Here is a 19174-nt window from a genome sequence, read left to right as displayed (position 1 = left end):
CGAAGAGTAAATCGAAGCGTCTTGTTTGACAACAGTAGGCCCGCTTAGGGCGCACCAGTACATTATTTCTGCTATCCTTCGGTCCTTTGCAGAAGCCTGGTCTCCTCTTCCGTCCCATCATCACCACCCTCCCTCAAGGTCCCCAACTGCCACACACATAGCAGTCAGACAGGTGTTTGACAGGCCAATTCACTTGCTCCAACCTACCTCGAGCGCTTCCCCCCATTGCCTTCAGACGACATCTCGACTTCAACTCTGCAACGACTGCAGAGATCTTGCAACCTCGACATCACCACTCTCCACTAGGAACCACGTTTGGTAAGTCGAATCTTTCTGCTATAACCATCCCCTCCACTTCTCTCTTCCCCTCGCAACTCCCCTCTCTTCTCGCCCTTGAACTCCCTCGCATATTTTCTGCGAGAGTCGAGTCAAAGTGATTCCCTTCTTCGCTTCCGTCGAGTCCTACAAGCCTGAGGCAGCCGCGTCATCCTCCTCGCCTTCCCACAAGACGCGACTCCGACAAAGCTTGTCCGTCCTCCTCTTGTCTTCCCCCTCCCTCACACACTTCCTGTCCTCGACCTCACCCAGAACAACATCTTTGTTCGCGATCATTCCACCACCTACCACATTACCTCGCAAGGTACTTCATACAGCCATTGCGATGATCCCACGACTTCCAAGCGGAATCTCGAATTTGATTTGTCGTTGAATTTCTTCGACTCGTAGTAGGCACCTCCACTAACCCTCTCACAGAAACGAACTCCACCCTCAAAACAGCCAAAAATGCCTGCCCTCGACGCCGAGCAGCACCTCAGGTTCCTGTTGTCGTGCGTCAAGCACGCCTCAGCCGGTAGAGTAAGTCCCTCTCCCTCCCTTTTTTTCTTCACCACCCATCACTAACCACCACCACCACCACCACAACCACAGGTCAACTTCGACGCCGTCTCCCAGGAGCTCGGTATCGTCTCCAAGGCTGCCGCGTGAGTCCTTCCCCCTCCCCACCCCAACATCATCACTAACCCTCTCCTCTCCAGCGCTAAACGCTACGAGCGCCTCCTCAAAGCGCACGATCTCACCCCCGCCAACGTCCCCAAGAACGGCGAAGCCAGCGCGGCCAAAACCCCCACCAAGCGCAAGCGCAAGGACGACCCCGTCCCTGTCAAGCCCGAGACGGACGAGTCGGAGGAGATGCCGATGATGGCCAAGAAGAAGACTGCTGCTGCCGTGAAGAAGGGCGGTAAAAAGGGTGAGGATGATCTTGACGATAAGAACAATGGTGGTGGGGTGAAGATGAGTGATATTCCCGAGTTCTCTCGCCATCTCCTTGACGGGAAGAAACAGGAGGAGGGTGGTGAGGTGGAGGTGGGGGATGCGGATGAGGTGGTGTATATGGGGGAGAGTTTTACTGGTATGAATGGGGGGCAGCAGGGGGTGAAGAATGGTGGTGGTGGTGGTGAGGGTGGTGGTGGTGGTGAGGGTGGTGGTGGTGGTGAGGGTGGTGGTGAGGGTGATGGAAACGGCTGGAATTTCGCTAACCAGGGTTTTTTGCTTTCACAGTCAAGATCTCCTCCAGTGATGATGAGCAGCGGGAGGAGGGGGAATTTGATGGGTGTGAGGGGGGTATCTGATCCTTCTTTGACGCCTGTTGCCTCTCTGCCTCGGGATATGGGGTTTTTTTCTCCTCATGTTTTGGAGACGCCTTCTTCTCAGGGCGGTGTTGGTGGTTATGATGGCTCTGGTTCCGGTTCCGCGGCGTCTGTTGCTGGCGGGGATGTGGACTTGCAGCGGATTTATCAGGAGCAGTTTGGGGGGCAGGGTTATGAAGGTTGGGGGAACTGAGGGATGGTGAGATGGGGGGAAGCATGGGTTACATGGGGTTGAGAGGGTTTCTCTTCCTTTTCGGCGCTGATCTTTGCATTGAGGTTCATGATCATGGTGATTTGGGGTTGATTGGGAGTTGAGGTAAGTTCGTCGGTGTTGACTCTCGAGAGATCATGCTGACGATGGGGACAGAACAATTTGGCACGAGCATCATGGTTTGATGACATAGTTCTCTTCTTTCTGAGTCACACCTCGACAATCACAATAAGGGGTTGGGAAAAGGTTCAAGCGGAGGATTCCGGGACATCACCGCCAAAGGGTTTGCTGGCGTTGGGTTGGGTTGGCAAGGATTTCTGCCAGTTGAGCCGAGTTTCTTTTCTCGAGCTGATATTGTCCATACGAGACAAATAAAACTGCGTTGATTTAATCTCTGGGGCTTTGTGTAATGCCTATGGAGGTTCTATGGATTTCCCTTCTCTGCAGGAGACCTCCATGGTATTACACGAGGCATCGGGTGCTTGTGATGCCTCCAGGCTTCTAAGGTTTCTCTGCATAGGTAATTGTCTGCCTAGGCTCCACTACCTTCCGGGAGACTCTGTTTGAAGTCGCACCGAGAGATCGAACGGATTGAAAAGTCTTTACCGGGTATCGGAGAGACGAGACACCACCTTATTACCATCAGTCTCCCGCCGTCCTTTACTTCATTATCTTTCCCTCTCCAGCATCTTGTCTTTGGTATTCACTTTAGCCTCTTTTTTTTTTGTATTTCTTTTTTTAATTCTTTTTTTTTTTTTTTTTTTTTTTTTTTTTTTTTTTTTGCACCAGCACTCTCACCTCAGCGACTTCTCTTTCAACATCTTTCTCTTCAGCATCTTCTTCTCTTTAGACCGCTCTTCATCATCACTCTACAACATCAATCTATCATTCAACATCTCAATTCTCGACGTTCCTCTTCTCTCGGCAGTTTCCACCTTGAGCCTTTCCTATTATTCCTTCTCCTCCTTCTCTCTATATGTCTATTCAACAACTTCAATATGACCCACGCGGTCCAGGCTTCCAAGCCACACCGGCATCACAATTGCCGTCAACCTTTACCTACCTTACCTCACCTTCAACAACCTACCTACCTACCTGTTCCTCCGTGACGACCTATCAACCAGTCACTACCCACGACGGCCTTTGCCGTCCCAGTCCACCCACAAACTAGACCATCCTCCCGAGGGTGATCCTGCTGTGACAAGATCATCTGCACGGCCGAAGCCGAAGAGCTCGGGATTGGCATTCTCAATCACGCCTGGTGGGGGTGCGGGAACGGTCAGGATCATAGAAGCTGCCAAAGTTGCACAGATGGAGAGCGCTACTGTCACTTGCATTCGGAGAGGAGGGTCTGCTGGGGAGACTTCTTCAGTTTGTCTCTGGGCTGGATGCCTTTGCAGAAGACTGGCTCCCTGGTCACATGGAAAGACTTTGAGCCGTCGAGGCAGAAGGCGAGCATGGGGCTGTTCCTGGGGTTTCCTTTCTTGCGACCACAAAGCGACAGTTTGTGATCCGAGGACTGTTTTAAACAGGGGGACACAAACAAGACTTGCATATTTTTAGTTGTAGGTTCTTTGACCTTTTCTATATATACACTCAACACCTTCAAAAGCTCGGCACATAGCCAGCCCATTTTCTTTCTCCCCTTTTCTCTTTCACCTCATACCAGCGAACCACCACCTCGCCCCCTGCTGGCCCCTCACCAACCTTAGCTTCCACGGAAAAGGGACACCAGCCTACCTACCTACCTACCGACCTTTTCTCCACCTTCACCCAACCCTACCCCTCACACACACGGTCAAAGACCCCTGGGCCTCAGACACACCACCCCCCGGCACCCAGGTGATAGGCTACGAGAGAGTCTTTCTTCAGGAACACCCTGCCATGACAGCACCACGCCAGCTGAATCCACGACCTGGCCTTCGCGGACGAAGGCGGCGGCAGAGGGAGCCCGAACCATGGAAAAGGCATACCCCCCCACCTTACCTTACCTACCTTTTTCCCCGGCACTTTCAGGCTTCCAAAACAGGCAGAGATGCTGTGCGGGACCTCCAGAAGTGCGCGTTCTGTTTTTCTGATCTAGGCGATGATGATGTGGTGGATTGGAAAAGTAAACGGCGGGCGACGTGTTGTGTTGCGGCTTTTGTTGGCTGAGGACGCGATCGGGTATGTGACATGTGACGTGGGATTGTGCGAATTATTGTTTTGTGCGCGGTATGTTGCGGGGAGGGGTCTCGGATGGGAGTTTGGCGTCGTTAGAAGTGAGGAGGAGTCGGGATGGACAAAAATCAAAAGAGAGGGTTTATTTCATGTTGTGTATGGGGGATGCCGAGGACGGAAGACGACGTCTTCCCGAGGTATGCTTCCATTCTTTTACCTGAGCAGCTCCATTCACGGGTTCACAGACACACCTTGTGGTGGTCTCGTGTGGCTGTCTCGTTTTCTCATTCTTCTTTACCTGCTTTCGGCGACGCTTCTTCCCCACCATCGGGAACCATGCCCACCAGCCTATACCAGGCCTCGATATCAGCAATGAATTTACGATCAACAAGAGATTCGATCTCAGTGCTCTCCCACAGCTCAAGGGGGAGAAGTCAAACTTTCAGCAATGGAAAGACGCCGTGGAAATTCTATCATGTCGAAGGACTCGCTCTATGTATACTCGACGCCCACAACAACAACAACAACAACAACAACAACAACAACAGCAACAACCTGGCTTTTGTGCCAACATTTTCTTTTTTCTGGTTTTCTCCTTCTCTCTCAATTTGACTCTTCCACCGCACCTTACCTACCACCAACCGGTTGCCACCTACCACCTACCAACCACTCTACCGGTCGCCACCACCGGTCCACCTACCTACTGCACGGCCAGTCACATTCGGCCATTCCAACCCTCGACATTCCGCCGTCGAGGACCGTACCCAGCCTGCCGCCTCGGTCCCGCGTGAGAACTGCCGTTTGTGAAGAGCAGAGAGGTGATGCACCTTTGTCTGTGTGGAACGGGAGGAAGGCCAATAAGGGACGTGTGTGGCTTGTCGACGACTATTTTTACTGTCAATCTAGACCAACGGCTGGAAGCAGCTCTTCTTGCTGGGTGGGGGTTTAGGCTTACTTTGTCATGATAGGCTAGGTCATGGGTAACAGAACAAGCGAGGTCGGCTGCGGAAGAGAGATGATACTTTACGACATGTTTGGAGATGCGAAGATGGAGAGTGGGTGACGGTTCATGGGAGGGCATTGCTCTTTGTATGTTTCAGAGTTCAAGATATCGGATGAGCGGAAGAGAGCGAGGGAAGCAGCAGAAGATATGCGGATGGAAAGCAAAACATGTTTCATGACCGTAATCTGAACACCATCACGACCTCAAACCATCGACATACTTGTGATATGTCCCATCCACCATCCAGACTGCTATCGTTGGTTGGTTTGTTTACTTTGGTCGGGGAAAAGGGGCTGGTTCGGCTGCCAGCGGAAAGCTGGAGCTCTCGACCCCACTTACCGCATGCCAAGATTGGAGAACCCGGCTACTCGTGGGAGGGGGGTGGGTGATGCAACAATCCCGCAATGCGTCTCTGGAGAGTGGTGATGACAAATTAGGGCGAGATGAGGGCTCGAGAGGTGGTGCTGAAGAGGCGAAAGTGGGTGAGCTTTGTGTCTGAATACCTTCGCAGAATCTCACCAGGTAAACAGAGAGGAACAACCAAAAATGAGGACAAAAACCAGCGCTGCATGAACTCAGCGAATCGGTTTTGTGGATCTTCGATGGTTCCAGAAACACCTCCAACCAGTGATCAAGTACAGCGCTATGCCCGATCCTGCCTAGTGAACAGGGAGCTCGGGCCAATCCATTGACGAACCTTGGGAATTTTTTTTCGACATGTTTGCCGAGCGCTGACATATTTTATACAGAGTATCCCCCCATCCTCCCACCCTGACGACCCCTTTCCGAAGCCGACATTGATCGTGATACCCAGACCCAAACCGAGCCTCCCTTTTAGTTTGTTGCTTGAAACCGGCACACACATACCGCCACCATGCAGCGCGCACTCACGAGAGCGTCGGTCTCTTCCCCGCTCAAGGCCGCCCGCGTCCGTTCCACACAGCAGCTCCGCTTCGCTCACAAGGAGCTCAAGTTCGGTGTTGAGGGCCGCGCCGCTCTCCTTCAGGGTGTCGAGACCCTCGCAAAGGCCGTTGCTACCACCCTCGGTCCCAAGGGTCGCAATGTCCTCATCGAGTCCAGCTTCGGCTCCCCCAAGATCACCAAGGGTGAGTTTGTCCTCGCTCTACGAGAAAAATATCTCGACAGTAACTGACAGACGCACAAAGACGGTGTAACGGTCGCCCGCGCCATCTCCCTCAAGGACAAGTTCGAGAACCTCGGTGCCAAGCTCCTCGCCGAGGTCGCCTCCAAGACCAACGAGGTCGCCGGTGACGGTACCACCACTGCCACCGTCCTCGCCCGCGCCATCTTCGCCGAGACGGTCAAGAATGTCGCTGCCGGCTGCAACCCCATGGATCTCCGCCGCGGTATCCAGGCTGCCGTCGACAACGTCGTCGAGTACCTCCAGAAGCACAGCCGCGACATCACCACCTCTGAGGAGATTGCCCAGGTCGCCACCATCTCGGCCAATGGCGACGAGCACATTGGCAAGCTGATTGCCAACGCCATGGAGAAGGTCGGCAAGGAGGGTGTCATCACTGTCAAGGAGGGCAAGACTCTCCTCGATGAGCTCGAGGTCACCGAGGGCATGCGCTTCGACCGCGGCTTCGTTTCCCCCTACTTCATCACCGACGCCAAGGCTCAGAAGGTCGAGTTCGAGAAGCCCCTGATCCTCCTCTCTGAGCAAAAGATCTCCTCCGCCATGGACATCATCCCCGCTCTCGAGATCTCCAACAAGCTCCGCCGTCCTCTCGTCATCATCGCCGAGGACTTTGAGGGCGAGGCTCTTGCCGTCTGCATTCTCAACAAGCTCCGTGGCCAGCTCGAGGTTGCCGCCGTCAAGGCCCCCGGCTTCGGTGACAACCGCAAGTCCATCCTCGGCGATCTTGCTGTCCTCACCAACGCCACCGTCTTCAGCACCGAGCTCGATGTCAAGCTTGACAAGCTCACCCCTGACATGCTCGGCTCTACCGGCTCCATCACCATCACGAAGGAGGACACCATCCTCCTCAACGGGGACGGCAGCAAGGACTCGATTGCTCAGCGCTGCGAGCAGATCCGTGGTGTCATGGCCGACCCCACCACCTCCGAGTACGAGAAGGAGAAGCTCCAGGAGCGCCTCGCCAAGCTCTCTGGCGGTGTTGCCGTCATCAAGGTCGGTGGCTCCTCCGAGGTAGAGGTTGGCGAGAAGAAGGACCGCTTCGTGGATGCGCTCAACGCCACCCGCGCTGCCGTTGAGGAGGGCATCCTCCCGGGCGGTGGTACTGCCCTCATCAAGGCCTCCATCAACGCTCTCAAGGACCTCAAGCCCGCCAACTTTGACCAGCAGCTTGGTGTGAGCATCGTCAGAAACGCCATTACCCGCCCTGCCAGAACCATTGTTGAGAACGCCGGTCTTGAGGGCTCTGTCATCATCGGCAAGCTCCAGGACGAGTATGTCAATGACTTCAACAAGGGCTTCAACAGCGCCAAGGGCGAGTACGTTGACATGATCTCTGCTGGTATCCTTGATCCCCTCAAGGTTGTCCGCACTGGTCTTATTGATGCCTCTGGTGTTGCCTCTCTGCTTGGCACCACCGAGGTGGCGATTGTCGAGGCCGAGGACAAGACGCCTCCTCCCATGGGCGGTGGTATGGGCGGCATGGGCGGCATGGGCGGCATGATGTAAGATCACAACAGCAAAAGCAAAAGCAAAAGCAATGGTTTTATGATTTTGGGCGGCTCGGTTTTGGGGGATTTCTAAAAAGGGTTTGGGTGTTATCGGATCGTACAGTGTGTGCCATGTAATCTCCTCTCTACTTTCTCTCTCTGTCTTGATAGCTGCATATTCCCTTACGGCACCATGGTGGCATTGTATATTACGATCACACTGGGTTAGAGTAGAGGTAACAGACCACGATGTAATGATATTTCAAAGAGTTAACTGTGCAGCGAGTGTGCTCACTTCCAGTATGAGAGTGAGAGTGAGAGTATGACTGAAAGTGAGAATATGACTGAAAGTGAGATGTGAGTGGTGAGAGGTGAGGTGGGACGAGGCGGGGTGCTCAGCCATCCCACCCCAATCACGTAAGCCCCTGTGAGTGGTCGTTCCTTCGTCACCGCCAATAGCAACCCCACCAACTTGACCCTGCCATCTTGTTGTTTTTCAGGCTGCGAGTTACCTTGCTGCCCCTCTCCATCTCCCCCTCCATCCGTTTCATTATCGCTTCGACCTCCACTGACCGCGTGTCTCCTTTACTCCTACACAACAAGGACCTTCCTGTTGAACCGCTCTGTAAGTTTGTTTCTCAACATCTCCTTCTGTAATATCTCCAGCTTCTCCAACAGCCGTCTGTCTGTCTGTCTGTCTGTCTGCTCAGTGCAATCAGTGGTCGGAGGGGCAGCTGGTGTTGATGAATTGGGCGAGATGATGGAGGTCCATGCAAGTGGGCTGTAATATTAAACCCCTCTCTCACCTTCCCTCACCAGGCGCAAATCAGGCCCACTTCTTTCTCTTGCTTCTCCTTTATTGTCATCTACACTCTCTCTCTACCTAACCAACTTTTTTGTTGTTTCTGAAGAGAGAGAAGAAGAGAGTGTTTTTGCTGCCTGTTCTATTCTGTTCAGTCGGATACCTATCTGATTACGTGTGTGTATGCGTTGCTGTTCTGTTGTTGCCTACCTATGTTCCTCTTCCTCTTCCTCCTCCCCCGCTATTCACTGCTGCCCGCTGCCACCGCCGCAACAAGCCACTACCACTCACTACCGACCACTTGCTAACTTTTTTGTTCTCCTCTTACTTGTAACAGCTGCCGAATATCAACGGTTTTTTTCTTTGAGGACACACCACACCACGCACCCACCCACCGAGCCACGCGATTTACTGCTTGCGCATTACCGATCGAGTTCCTTTTTTTTTTTAGGAGTTTAGACAACAACCACAAGAAAACCGCAATCATGGTGAGTTTTGGATTTAAAGGGGAGGGAGGGTGAGGGGATTGGGAAGGGGGGGGGGGAGTGATGGGATTGGGTGCTTGTTTGGTTTTGCTTGCGCGCATGATCCCCGCTTGTTGTTGGATGGGAGATGATGCGCGCCGAGGGAACGAACAGCTTTCGAGGAGGTGGTGTGCACGATAGCCGACGACGACATGATAGCTGACATGATTCTTTCTCTCTCGCAGTCTCAATCCGGGTTAGTAGTACCACCTTCTGTTCTATGATGTCCAACTACCCTTCTGCGAGCGAGGCCCACCACCGCCGAATCGACCGTCATCACAGCCCAACATACTTCCCCCTCTGAGTCTTCCACCACCAACCCAGATGGCTAACCACACACATGCATCAAACAGCGCCACCGTCAACGAGGAGTGCATAACCGCCTACAACGACCTCAAGCTCAACAAGAAGTACAAGTACGTCATCTTCAAGCTCTCGGACGACAACAAGGAGATTGTCGTCGACAGCACCTCGGAGAGCGGCCCTGAGTACGACGACTTTCGCGAGAAGCTCATCAACGCCAAGACGAAGAGCAAGACCGTATGTCTCTTTTTTTTTGGTGTCTCAACAGCTATCCCTACCTTGTCTCTCTCCGAGCTATGATCCCAGCTGACTGACACAAAAAACAGGGCGCCGTAGGCAAGGGTCCCCGCTACGCTGTCTACGACTTTGAGTATAATCTCGCTTCTGGGGAGGGTGTCCGGTTTGTTTCCCCCCCTTACTTTTACTACTCCGGAATATTGTGTTGATTGATTTGGAAAAAAACAGGAACAAGATCACCTTCATCGCTTGGTCCCCTGATGATGCCGGTATCATGGTATGTTTTTCTTCTCTTCTTACCCCCCAACACAGTAAACTCATACTAACATGCTCGACACAAACAGGCCAAGATGGTCTACGCCTCCTCCAAGGAGGCCCTCAAGCGCGCCCTCCCCGGCATCGCCACCGAGGTCCAGGCCAACGACGCCGACGACATCGAGTACGATTCGCTCGTCAAGACGGTGAGCAAGGGGACTGCTGCTTAAATTTTTTTTGGCGGCGCGGCGGTCGAGTTGTTGTGACAAAGGAGAGGGGATAAACATGGTCATATCAGAGAAATGGTTATGTTGTTATACGCGAGTAAGCGGGAAGGATGGTGGTGGTGGTGATGGTGGTGGTGGTTAGGGTAGAGGAGGAGCATGCTGTAGTTGTCTGAACTGATATTGCGAGTTTGTTGCTTGTTTTTTTTGTTGTTTTTGTCGTGGTTTATGCCGAGTATTATTCTTGATGAAGAATACTGAAGGGGTTGTCCTTGTTTCTGTCTAGTCAATCCCCCTTTTCAAGTCCAAAGTTGGGGATAGTGATAGTCGATGAGGAGATGCATTCACCGGGCGCGTCATTATCAAAATCACAGATAGTTACATCTCGATAGGTCCTCGCAAAGGATAATCTACACGTTCAAGAGGCGGACGTATGTGTGTGTGTGTGTGTGTGTGTGTCAACTATCTTTGGAGTTCCTCGCCCCAGAATCACCACACCCAACACGCCAAAGTTTCTAACTGTTTTAAATGTGACAGGATGACTTTGCTGGGTGAGCGGCCTTTGCAACCTCAACTAATTAATGACCATAGTAGCTACCGTGTTCATACCACCACTTCAACACCCCTCCCCCTCACGACCTCCAAGCCAATCTAAACCTCTCCACCGCCTCTTTGGCCACACCCTCATCCCTAACCCTCTGCTCCAAAAACCCCTTCAAATCAGCCCAAAACTCTTCGGTATCCAACACCTCCCGTCCACTTTGCTGTCCGGGCGCCGCAACAGGTTGTTGTTGTTGTTGTTGTTGTTGTTGTTGTTGTTGCGGTTCCGCTTCCTTACTGTCCACCTCCATTTCGTCCTCCTGTTTTGGCGGCTTCTGTTCCGGCACCGACGCCGCGCCCCCAATGATCATCAACCCCAGCTCCAGTTGTTCTTTCCCCTCCCCCGCTAGGACATCCCTCAACGTTTTGGAGTCCTGAGCAGGTTTCTTCTGGTGCAGCAACTTTATCTTTTGGACTGGGACACCCGTTTGGAGGGAGATCGCGTTTTTGATATCCAGGACTGAGGTCGTGCTGACTGGAAGGGGGGAGGGGAGGGTAATGGATAGGGGTGGATTGCGAGGGGAAACGGCGGTTACGGTGATAGATTCGGGGGGCGCCTTCGTGGCGCAAGTACGGCGGGTGAATTTCTTGGGCAGGGTGGGGTGGTGAGGGAGGGTGTACTACTTTATTAGCAAGTTAATTCAAAAAAAAAATGTAGGGAAAGGAAAAGACATACAGGAGTGGTGATTGTATATCGACGCGGATCCTCAACGTGGTCGTGGGTTATCTTGGACTGGATACCCCCCAGCATTGACAAAAAGGATTGGGCGAAGGCTAGCTCGGTCATGTTCGCGGCTGGTGTTGCTTCTTCTTGTCTAGAGGAAAAAGAAGACAGGAGGTGGTGGGTGAGATAGGGATCCAGTTTTGTTTTTGTTGAGGAATAGTGAGTAGTGAGTAGGTGAGGTTGGTGATGATGATGGTGGTGGTGGTGGTGGTGGTGGTGCTGCATGGAATGATTGCGAACCTATCCGCTACCTACAGCCCGACGTCAACGGCGCCAGTCAGTGGTGGGGGCAAAAGGTGGGGTCGGGATGGGCTTATCTTATCAGCTGGCAGGTGACACTTTGAGCTTCAATGACACGGCAGAGGTTGGATTCACGTCACAAATCCACTGAATAAAAACCCTTGACTGGCAGGTGATCACAGTCAAGAAGCTCGAAGCTAATTTCTCAAGTGTGAGTGATACCTATAGCTAAGCTAAGCTGAGCTCCTTTGACAGGCTGGGATCTCCATGCCTTCGACATCATCTGACAAAACTCGTACATATTATTAAGCCAGCAAGCCAGAGCTACTAAGCCCGGCCTCTACAAATGGTCATAACTCGTCTATCCGTATCATCTATTTATTCATCATCACCGTCATCAAGGTCGTTACCAAAACGCCCGAAAAAGAAAAAATCCCACACCCAGTGCCCACCCACCCATATTCATCCATCAGTTTCAATCGTGTAACAAATCCAGCCCTTACAATCCTCTCCCTCCAACACTCCTCGCTCATCTCTTCCATTTGCCATTAACAGCCATCACCACCAAGTCCAATCATTGTCTCAAACAGACAAATAGCATGCTCCCGTAGCTCTTATATATCATTGTTGGTGTGTGTGTGTGTGTGTGTGTGTGTGTGTGTGTGTGTGTGTGTGTGTGTGTGTGTGTGTGTGTGTGTGTGTGTGTGTTTGTGTATCTGTGTGTTGTGTAGTGTAGTGTTGAATTTTTGTATGTCCGACCAGGTAATGCCGAAAAATAAAGAAAAAAAAAACAAATGCGCCTTTGCCTTTGCCCAGTTTGTTTGTTGATAAAAGTCATGAGTCATGGTCATGTTTGTTCCCGAGGTAATGCAACCCAGAAAAGAAAACCTCAAACACCTGCTGGCCACGCTTGCTAACATGCAAGTAACCATGAGAAAAATGGAAAATCGTCGGGTATCAAAAAAGCCTAGTCGGCAAGGCTCTGCTTGACAATGTCGCGAATCGCCCACTTCCAGGCATCGCCGCGGTCCACCTGGTCGCTGATCCAGGAGGAGCACTTCTTTCTCCAGCGGTCCTCCTCTTCCCGCTGCCGACGAACAAATTCGGGGCCGACGTCAAACTCCTCGCCCACGAGCCAGTCGTCCTTGATCTCGCTGGCGCGCCCGTTGCCACCGTCGCTAGAGGCCATGGTACGCTCCTCAAGATCGGGAATGTCCTTGAAGACATCGTCTTCGTCATCCAGGGGGTTGAATCCATCCAGGGCGTCAGGTTGCTGAGCCTGCTGCTTGCTCTTGCTGTTGGACTGTGGCCCAAGCTTGAGCCAGCACATGGCTTGAGGATCGAAAACCATGCCGCCCACAACCTGAACGCCCTTGGTGGCGCCGATGTTGGTGATGAGAGCCGGACGCGGTGTCGCGTTTTCCCTCTCTCTCATGACATATCTTGGCACCGAGGTCGTAGAGGGGGTGGTGGAAGCCGGGGCCTCGAAGGCGTGCAGCACATTGTCGTTGCCCTCCCACTTGAAGGTCTCGGGGTTATAAAACATTCCACCAACCGCTGCGGGCATTGTTAGAGTTCTGCATGAAAAAAAAAACAGAAACGCGGTGGGAAAAAAAAACTAAAAAAATAAAAAAAAACTCACTCTTTGCCTCTCTCGGGGGGTTCAGATTGGATATCAAATGGGGCTTCGCCTGTGGGGATCTCCGCATTTTGCGCGTACCCTTGGCCGCTAGAGTCGGTGGCTGGGAAATATTGAGCGTACCCCTGGCAGACGATAGCTGGGCGACCCGCTGAGCCGTTAGTGGGGCCAGCGGGCCGGAGGGGTTGCGTTGAGCGAGACTGGTTTCCCGGGCAATTCGGCTCGCGGTGGTATCGCGGGCAAAGCTGGGCACGCTATCGACCCGGGGGGCAACAAACGGTGCAATGGGCGACGGGGTCGTGATGGCCCGATCGGGAAGGATGTTTTGAAGAGTCTTGCTCCGCATGTGCGTCTTGGCCCCGCCGCTAACGGGTTGCTTGAGGAACTTGGCCTCCGCCTGAGTCGATGTCGGCAGATCGTCAAAGGCATCCAGTTCGTGCCCGTCACCAAAGTTCTTCACTCGGCGCGGCATGCTCAGTTTGCTCCAGGCCCCATCGGCCGTGGCCTTCTCAGACGGGCGATACCTGCGCGGACTAGGCGAGCGTATTGTAGAGCGAGAAACCGTTCTAGAGCCTGGCCGGTACTCAATACTGGTTTCGGAATCGTGTCGCCGGAACACCCGCGACGACTTGGCGTTGATGTTGTGCGATTGCGAGAGTGACGCCCCGGCCGGGAGAAAAGGCACGGGCGCCTTGCGGGCTTGGGCCGCCGAACTCTCAGAGGACCGCAAATGCTCCACCGGCGTCTTTGGCCGGAGAGTGGGAGGGCCTCGTGCCGAGTAGTCCGTCCGGGATGGGGGGCGCTCGTACCCCCGGACCGTCGCCGAGCCTCTAGCAGGAGATGGTAGATTTCGCAACGCAGGCAACGACCTCTTAGATCGGAGCAGCTGAGCACTTGTGGTCGTTGGCCCGGCCTGTCTGAGAGCCATCGAGGTCTTTTGACCAAGTTCTCTCCTCCGAGATGGGGTGGACGGGGCGGGGGTGACAGTCTGTGCTGAAGACGGAGTAGGGGGGGTCGCGATACTACTGAGGCTGCCCATGCTAGTCACGCTGGCGACTGAAGACTGCGCCGAATGACCAAGACCACCTCCCAGGCGAGACAATGATCGTCTGCTGTGAGTGGTGCGAGCGATCGGCCCACCGCTCTCAGAGACAGGCTCCAACGAGGACAAGGATGATTGAGTGTTGGACCTCTCGTGGTTCACTGCCGGACCCATGGGACGAGGCAGGCGAGAGGTGGTGACAGGCTTGTTGGTGAATTTGAGGGCGACAGAGGCCTTGGGACGGGCCGGACTGATAGGCCTCGTCTCCTTCACCTGAATATTGCGATGAAGAGTTAATTTACGTGAGTCAAAGACATCGCCATCGCCAAGAACGAGGCCAGCAAGGAAATCCTCCTTCTCCTCTTCCTTTTCCTCCTTGATCGGCGGGACGGGAGCAATGTTGCGCACAGGGGAGCGACTGCTCTGACGACGACGTCGGAGCCTCTCTCCCAAATCCAGCGGTCCATGAGGCAGGATAATGCCCTCAAACAACTCATCCTCGCTCTCGGTAATGATCGAGCTTGCTATGCTGGGACTCATGGCCGAGACGGAGGAGCTACGGCACGACATGAGATCGCGACGAGTGCCACCGAATCTTGTCCCGAGACTGCCTTCGGCCCACTCAAAGTCATCCATCATGGTGTTGAAAGTGGGCGTCTTTGGCACGTCCCTCCTTGTCGACAGCTGAAGTTTTCCATCCGATGGAAGTTCAAAGTCCTTTTCGAAATCATCCTCTCCATCGGCGGGTTTGTCAATGTTGGACTTTTTCGGGGTCGGCGGGGTGATCAAAGAGATAGGCTTGGGAGTCTGGCGCCTCTTAGACACTTTGATTGTCTCCATGCCATCTCCGAAAAAGTCATCGTCGTCCTCGTTGTCGCGGAACCGCTCCAGGTCGATGTAGCTGTTGCTGATGGAGGACGAACTGTTCTCCTTGCGATCCTCCTGAGCAATGGTGAGCGACTTCCTGGATGGCTTCAGAGGGCTGTTTGTTGTTGAATTACTAACTTGGCGCAGGACTTCGGGGAACTGGGAGCCATCGCGGGGTTTGAACTGGAGCGACTGGCCCATGTCGGGAAATTCGAGATCGTCGACCCAATCCTCCTGGATTACCTTTTTCAATTTTCTCCCCCCAAGACGCTTGATGGTGCCCCCCATAAGGGCGGATGGTGGTACATTTTTGGGGATCGGAACGCCGGCCTTTTCGGCAGCTGCGATGGCATCCAGGGTGGACTTCTCATCGTCGCCGGGCAGGTGGACCTGCTTTTCCTCCTCTCCATGGATGGACTCGAACTCGGATCGGAAGGATGATTGCGAATCGCGACGGTTGGTGGGAAGGTTGGCCGAGTTGGACTGGCTCTGAAAGGTGAGATCGTCACCATCAATCACAAAGTCTTCATCGTCCCAATTCTCAATCTCGTCCTCGACCGGCAGACGAGCTCTTAGACGTAAGGTTTCCATGGCTGATGATGTTGGAACACTGGTTATTTGCAGTTCAGATGCAATCGTGTGCGATCGCGACGGCTACTGTTGTGTAGCGACGATGGGCGATCGAGTCAGTAATGAGGATTCATAGTCGTCAACACGTTGGCATCGGCCACCCGGGCAGGCAGTTGTTTTCCTTTCTCAGGGAGCAATAAGAACAGCTAACGGTCGCATAAGGTGTGCAGGTGTAAAAGTCGGGAGGAGTGATTCCGGGTCGGTAAGGAGTGGTGTAGGTTTGTTGTTGGTATACGAAGCAAAAGAGGCAAAAGAGACAAAAGAGAGCGCGATACAGGGGTTATGCTGCGGGGGAGGGCTATTTCGTAATTGCAAGAATGCAGGAATTTCTGCTGCTCGTGTGGGCTCTCTGAGGTGACGTTGTGGTGGGAAGTGGTTGAAAACGAAGAGGCGGGATGTGGTGCCTTGGTATGTGTGGAAAGGTGTGGCTGGCAAAAGAGAGAGAGAGATGGGAGAGCGCACACGACGCACACAGAGGCAGTGCGGGCGGGTGCTTTTGGTGGTGAATCAAAAGGTGGGTGGGAGGCGAGATGCAATGAGACACAGAGTGGGTGGAGGCCCATGCTCCCCCCCGCTTGTCCCAAGACTCCACCGGCCACCAAATAACCCGCAGGGGCCGGTTTTAGCACCTCAACCCCCTCTAAACATGCACAACATCGTCTTCTTTGTGAATCCACTCCCAGCCAAACATTCCACCCTTGCTGGCTTCATATCTTCATCAACTGATATATCTCTCTACACTCCGTGGCACTCCAGGAATATCTAGCCACTCCTCCCCTAAATGTCTCATGCAGTGCCTGTTCGGTCTGCTGCCGTCTGCAAAGCATGCGAGTCGCGTCCATGACGCGCAAAAACACGAACCCCCCGCCCACCAATAGCAACAGCTGCCACACACTCAACACTTCTGTCATCGGGTTGACATTGGAGCGCACTGACGGGCACAACAAGAAAAGAAAGTAATATGATCAGATGGCAATCTTATTAACACAAGTCACCAAAATACAAGAGTTCATCTCTCCTCCATCTCTCCTCCTCGTCGTCTTCGTGGGACCATAGCAAGTGTGCCACATGGTGCAAGGTGAGCCAACCTCTGACCTCATCGGTATTGGCATCGGAAACCACTGTCGTCCTGCCTTTTTGCATCACTTGTTGCATCGCATTCTGAGATCGGCACACCAGCCTTTTGCTGTATTGGGCAACTATTTGATGCCTTCATTTTTCGATCCCAAACCAAGCGTTACGGAAGTCTTTGTTGTGTGCTGCTATAGCTACCTTACAGCTATTTGCTCTGAGTTTAAGCTGTGTTGCCTAAATTTCTAGGACCTGAATCCCTGGAGTCGCCTTCGCTGCCTGGACCTGCTTTTCCCTCTTATAATCAAACTCCATCCCCTATACCATTACAATCACCACACCCCCTTGCATCTGATCCCATTCCGTATACCCTCCCAAAAGTCTCTGCTTCTTGACTCATCAACCGAAAAATAGCATTGCCCGCGAGCTTCCCGCCTTCCCCGCACCCAGACCGGCGAGCTGGCTCCGGGCCGTCTCTCAAAGCATCAAGGTTCTGCTTTCCTCACGGCACCGTTGGCTCAAAACAATCAACTGTTATACCTTCGGACCATTATTTTGCTCCTCCTGAAATCTCGCGGCTCGTTTCAGCCGCTGCGGCACCCAAATCGTCCAGCAATCGGCGTCACTCCTCCAGCAGGAACTGCAATCCAGTTCTATTCCAAACACCCATCCCGCCCTCGTACACACAATATGGCAACCCCTCACATCATACGAATTCCCAGGACCGACCAGGAGGGGGCTTACGTGCTCGGTCAAGTCACTCCTTCCGGATCCAAGCCGCTCAACGTCAAGTTTGTGGCCACTGACGGATACGCCCCATTCATAATCAAGCGTACGTTTAATTGTAGCACAGGAAACCCCCGAGCCATGTCGTGCTAATATCACACCAGTGAGGCACGACCGTATTGGCGAATACAGGGTCAGCAACAGCCCATGCTCACCCGAAGAGTGGGAAGCAATCTTGAAATCTTTTCTTCTCAGAGGGGACCCGGTCGAGGGCATCGAAGCTGGTGCTGAGGTCAAGTCGGAAGTGTCGCTCACTATTACTGTCAGGAGACGAGTACAAGGTATCAACCAACGTCTCGGAACTCTGGCCCTCAAGTACAAGGAGGATGAAGAGGTCCAGCTCTTTGATTGGTGCGGAGCTGTTGCGTTGGAGCGGGAAAGGTTCCAAGAAACTGTGGCTACCGAAACGACGAAAGTAACCGACTTGGAAGCTAGGATCACGGAGCTCAGAAATCAGCTGGACGAACTCACACAGGCAAAGAAGGATAGGGAGTCGGAAATCCTGGAGAAATTCTGCGATATCCTCAACGAGAAGAAAGTCAAGATTCGGGAGCAGCAGCGGTTGTTGGCTGCGGCGCGGCCAGGATCTTCTGGCCATGCTATCTCGGCTCGTGTGGCGCAAGTTGCCAGCAGCCAAGCAGACAGAAACCCAGCGCCATCACGACGAGCCAAGAGGAAGGCTTTGGAGGATGCTTCGGGTGGAGGGTCGTCTGACTCGGATGATGGCTTTGCTGGGCCGGTTAGTGATGCTGACAGGATGGATATCGATACGCCAGAGTCAGCCAAGGTCAGCGCCGAGGGTGAGGATCGCCAGACCACCGATGATGACGCCACGGGTAGCGAGCCTGACGATGACGAGCCTATTCCGCCACCACGAGCTCAACCAAGGAAGCCTGCACCAAAGAAGGACGGGGCGCTGCCTACGAGGCATCATTTGAGGAACACGACGAAAAAGGAAGCCACTCCTCCACCGGGGAGTGAGACGGATTCTGGTGATGACGAGCTGTGATTCTGGATGGAGCAGAGTTTGTTTCTCAGTTCAACACAGTTATGTGTATTATTCTCGGATAATTCCAAGTCAAAAGTGGTATAACAGTTGGTGAACATGAGCAGCCACTCCTCCATAGGGTGGCGTTTCTGAAAGCTTCCCATGGCTTTATTGCCAGACGAGTTCTTCTATTGTGACAGGTCACAGCTCGGCATGATGATGAGTCGTCTTCCCAATTCTGAGACAATTCTCATACGTGGGGAACGAGCCAAAGCCAAGACGGCAGACTTGCGAACTCCAAAAGTTACCATCGCCATTCGTCAGTCAGTTCAGTGAACTCGACCCAACTCCTGGATCATGTCCTGCCTGCTCATGACCGCGATCATTGGCGACACATATATACGGGACATCCCCTTGAATGGACCATGACCCATCTTTTCTGGGATGAACTCTGACCTCAATGAACTCTGACCTCAATGAACTCTGACCTCAATGAACTCTGACCTCAATGAACTCTGACCTCCATGAACTCTGACCTCAGTAAACTTTGACCCTCGGTGAACGAGGACATCA

General features: G+C 53.2%; 6 protein-coding genes across 6 annotated transcripts; 4 read left to right on the top strand and 2 right to left on the bottom strand.

Moving 5' to 3' along the window:
• Positions 1-470: 470 nt before the first annotated feature.
• On the top strand, positions 471-1839 carry QC763_605759 (uncharacterized protein; the record flags this gene model as incomplete). Its single annotated transcript, XM_062914415.1, has 5 exons — positions 471-640; positions 754-855; positions 928-980; positions 1035-1246; positions 1574-1839. Coding segments are annotated over 5 exons (801 nt in total), but the record flags the coding sequence as incomplete, so codon positions are not given.
• Positions 1840-5894: 4055 nt separating this feature from the next.
• HSP60 (chaperonin) lies at positions 5895-7949 on the top strand (the record flags this gene model as incomplete). The annotated part of the gene is made up of 2 exons (XM_062914414.1): positions 5895-6126; positions 6187-7949. 2 exons carry the CDS (start codon positions 5895-5897, stop codon positions 7686-7688), a joined length of 1734 nt encoding a protein of 577 aa, XP_062762647.1. The 3' UTR covers positions 7689-7949.
• Positions 7950-8197: 248 nt separating this feature from the next.
• On the top strand, positions 8198-10438 carry COF1 (cofilin). The gene is made up of 5 exons (XM_062914413.1): positions 8198-8959; positions 9338-9535; positions 9625-9698; positions 9764-9812; positions 9880-10438. The coding sequence occupies exons 1-5, from the start codon at positions 8957-8959 to the stop codon at positions 10018-10020; spliced, it is 465 nt and encodes a 154-aa protein (XP_062762646.1). The 5' UTR covers positions 8198-8956; the 3' UTR covers positions 10021-10438.
• Positions 10370-11563, bottom strand: QC763_605730 (uncharacterized protein; the record flags this gene model as incomplete). The annotated part of the gene is made up of 2 exons (XM_062914412.1): positions 10370-11234; positions 11291-11563. The coding sequence occupies 2 exons, from the start codon at positions 11561-11563 to the stop codon at positions 10647-10649; spliced, it is 861 nt and encodes a 286-aa protein (XP_062762645.1). The 3' UTR covers positions 10370-10646.
• A 982-nt stretch (positions 11564-12545) lies between these two features.
• On the bottom strand, positions 12546-16255 carry QC763_605720 (uncharacterized protein; the record flags this gene model as incomplete). Its single annotated transcript, XM_062914411.1, has 2 exons — positions 13221-16255; positions 12546-13135 (listed from the first exon to the last, which is right to left on the bottom strand). Exons 1-2 carry the CDS (start codon positions 15715-15717, stop codon positions 12546-12548), a joined length of 3087 nt encoding a protein of 1028 aa, XP_062762644.1. The 5' UTR covers positions 15718-16255.
• QC763_605710 (uncharacterized protein) lies at positions 14377-18755 on the top strand. Its single transcript, XM_062914410.1, has 2 exons — positions 14377-17659; positions 17718-18755. Exons 1-2 carry the CDS (start codon positions 17518-17520, stop codon positions 18620-18622), a joined length of 1047 nt encoding a protein of 348 aa, XP_062762643.1. The 5' UTR covers positions 14377-17517; the 3' UTR covers positions 18623-18755.
• The last annotated feature ends 419 nt before the right edge of the window (positions 18756-19174 follow it).

This window comes from Podospora pseudopauciseta, chromosome 6, assembly GCF_035222475.1.
Source record: "Podospora pseudopauciseta strain CBS 411.78 chromosome 6, whole genome shotgun sequence".
In the NCBI taxonomy this organism is placed as follows: Eukaryota; Fungi; Ascomycota; class Sordariomycetes; order Sordariales; family Podosporaceae; genus Podospora; species Podospora pseudopauciseta.
The sequence above is the reverse complement of the archived record's forward strand: the minus strand, read 5'-3'. Positions and strand labels throughout refer to the sequence as shown.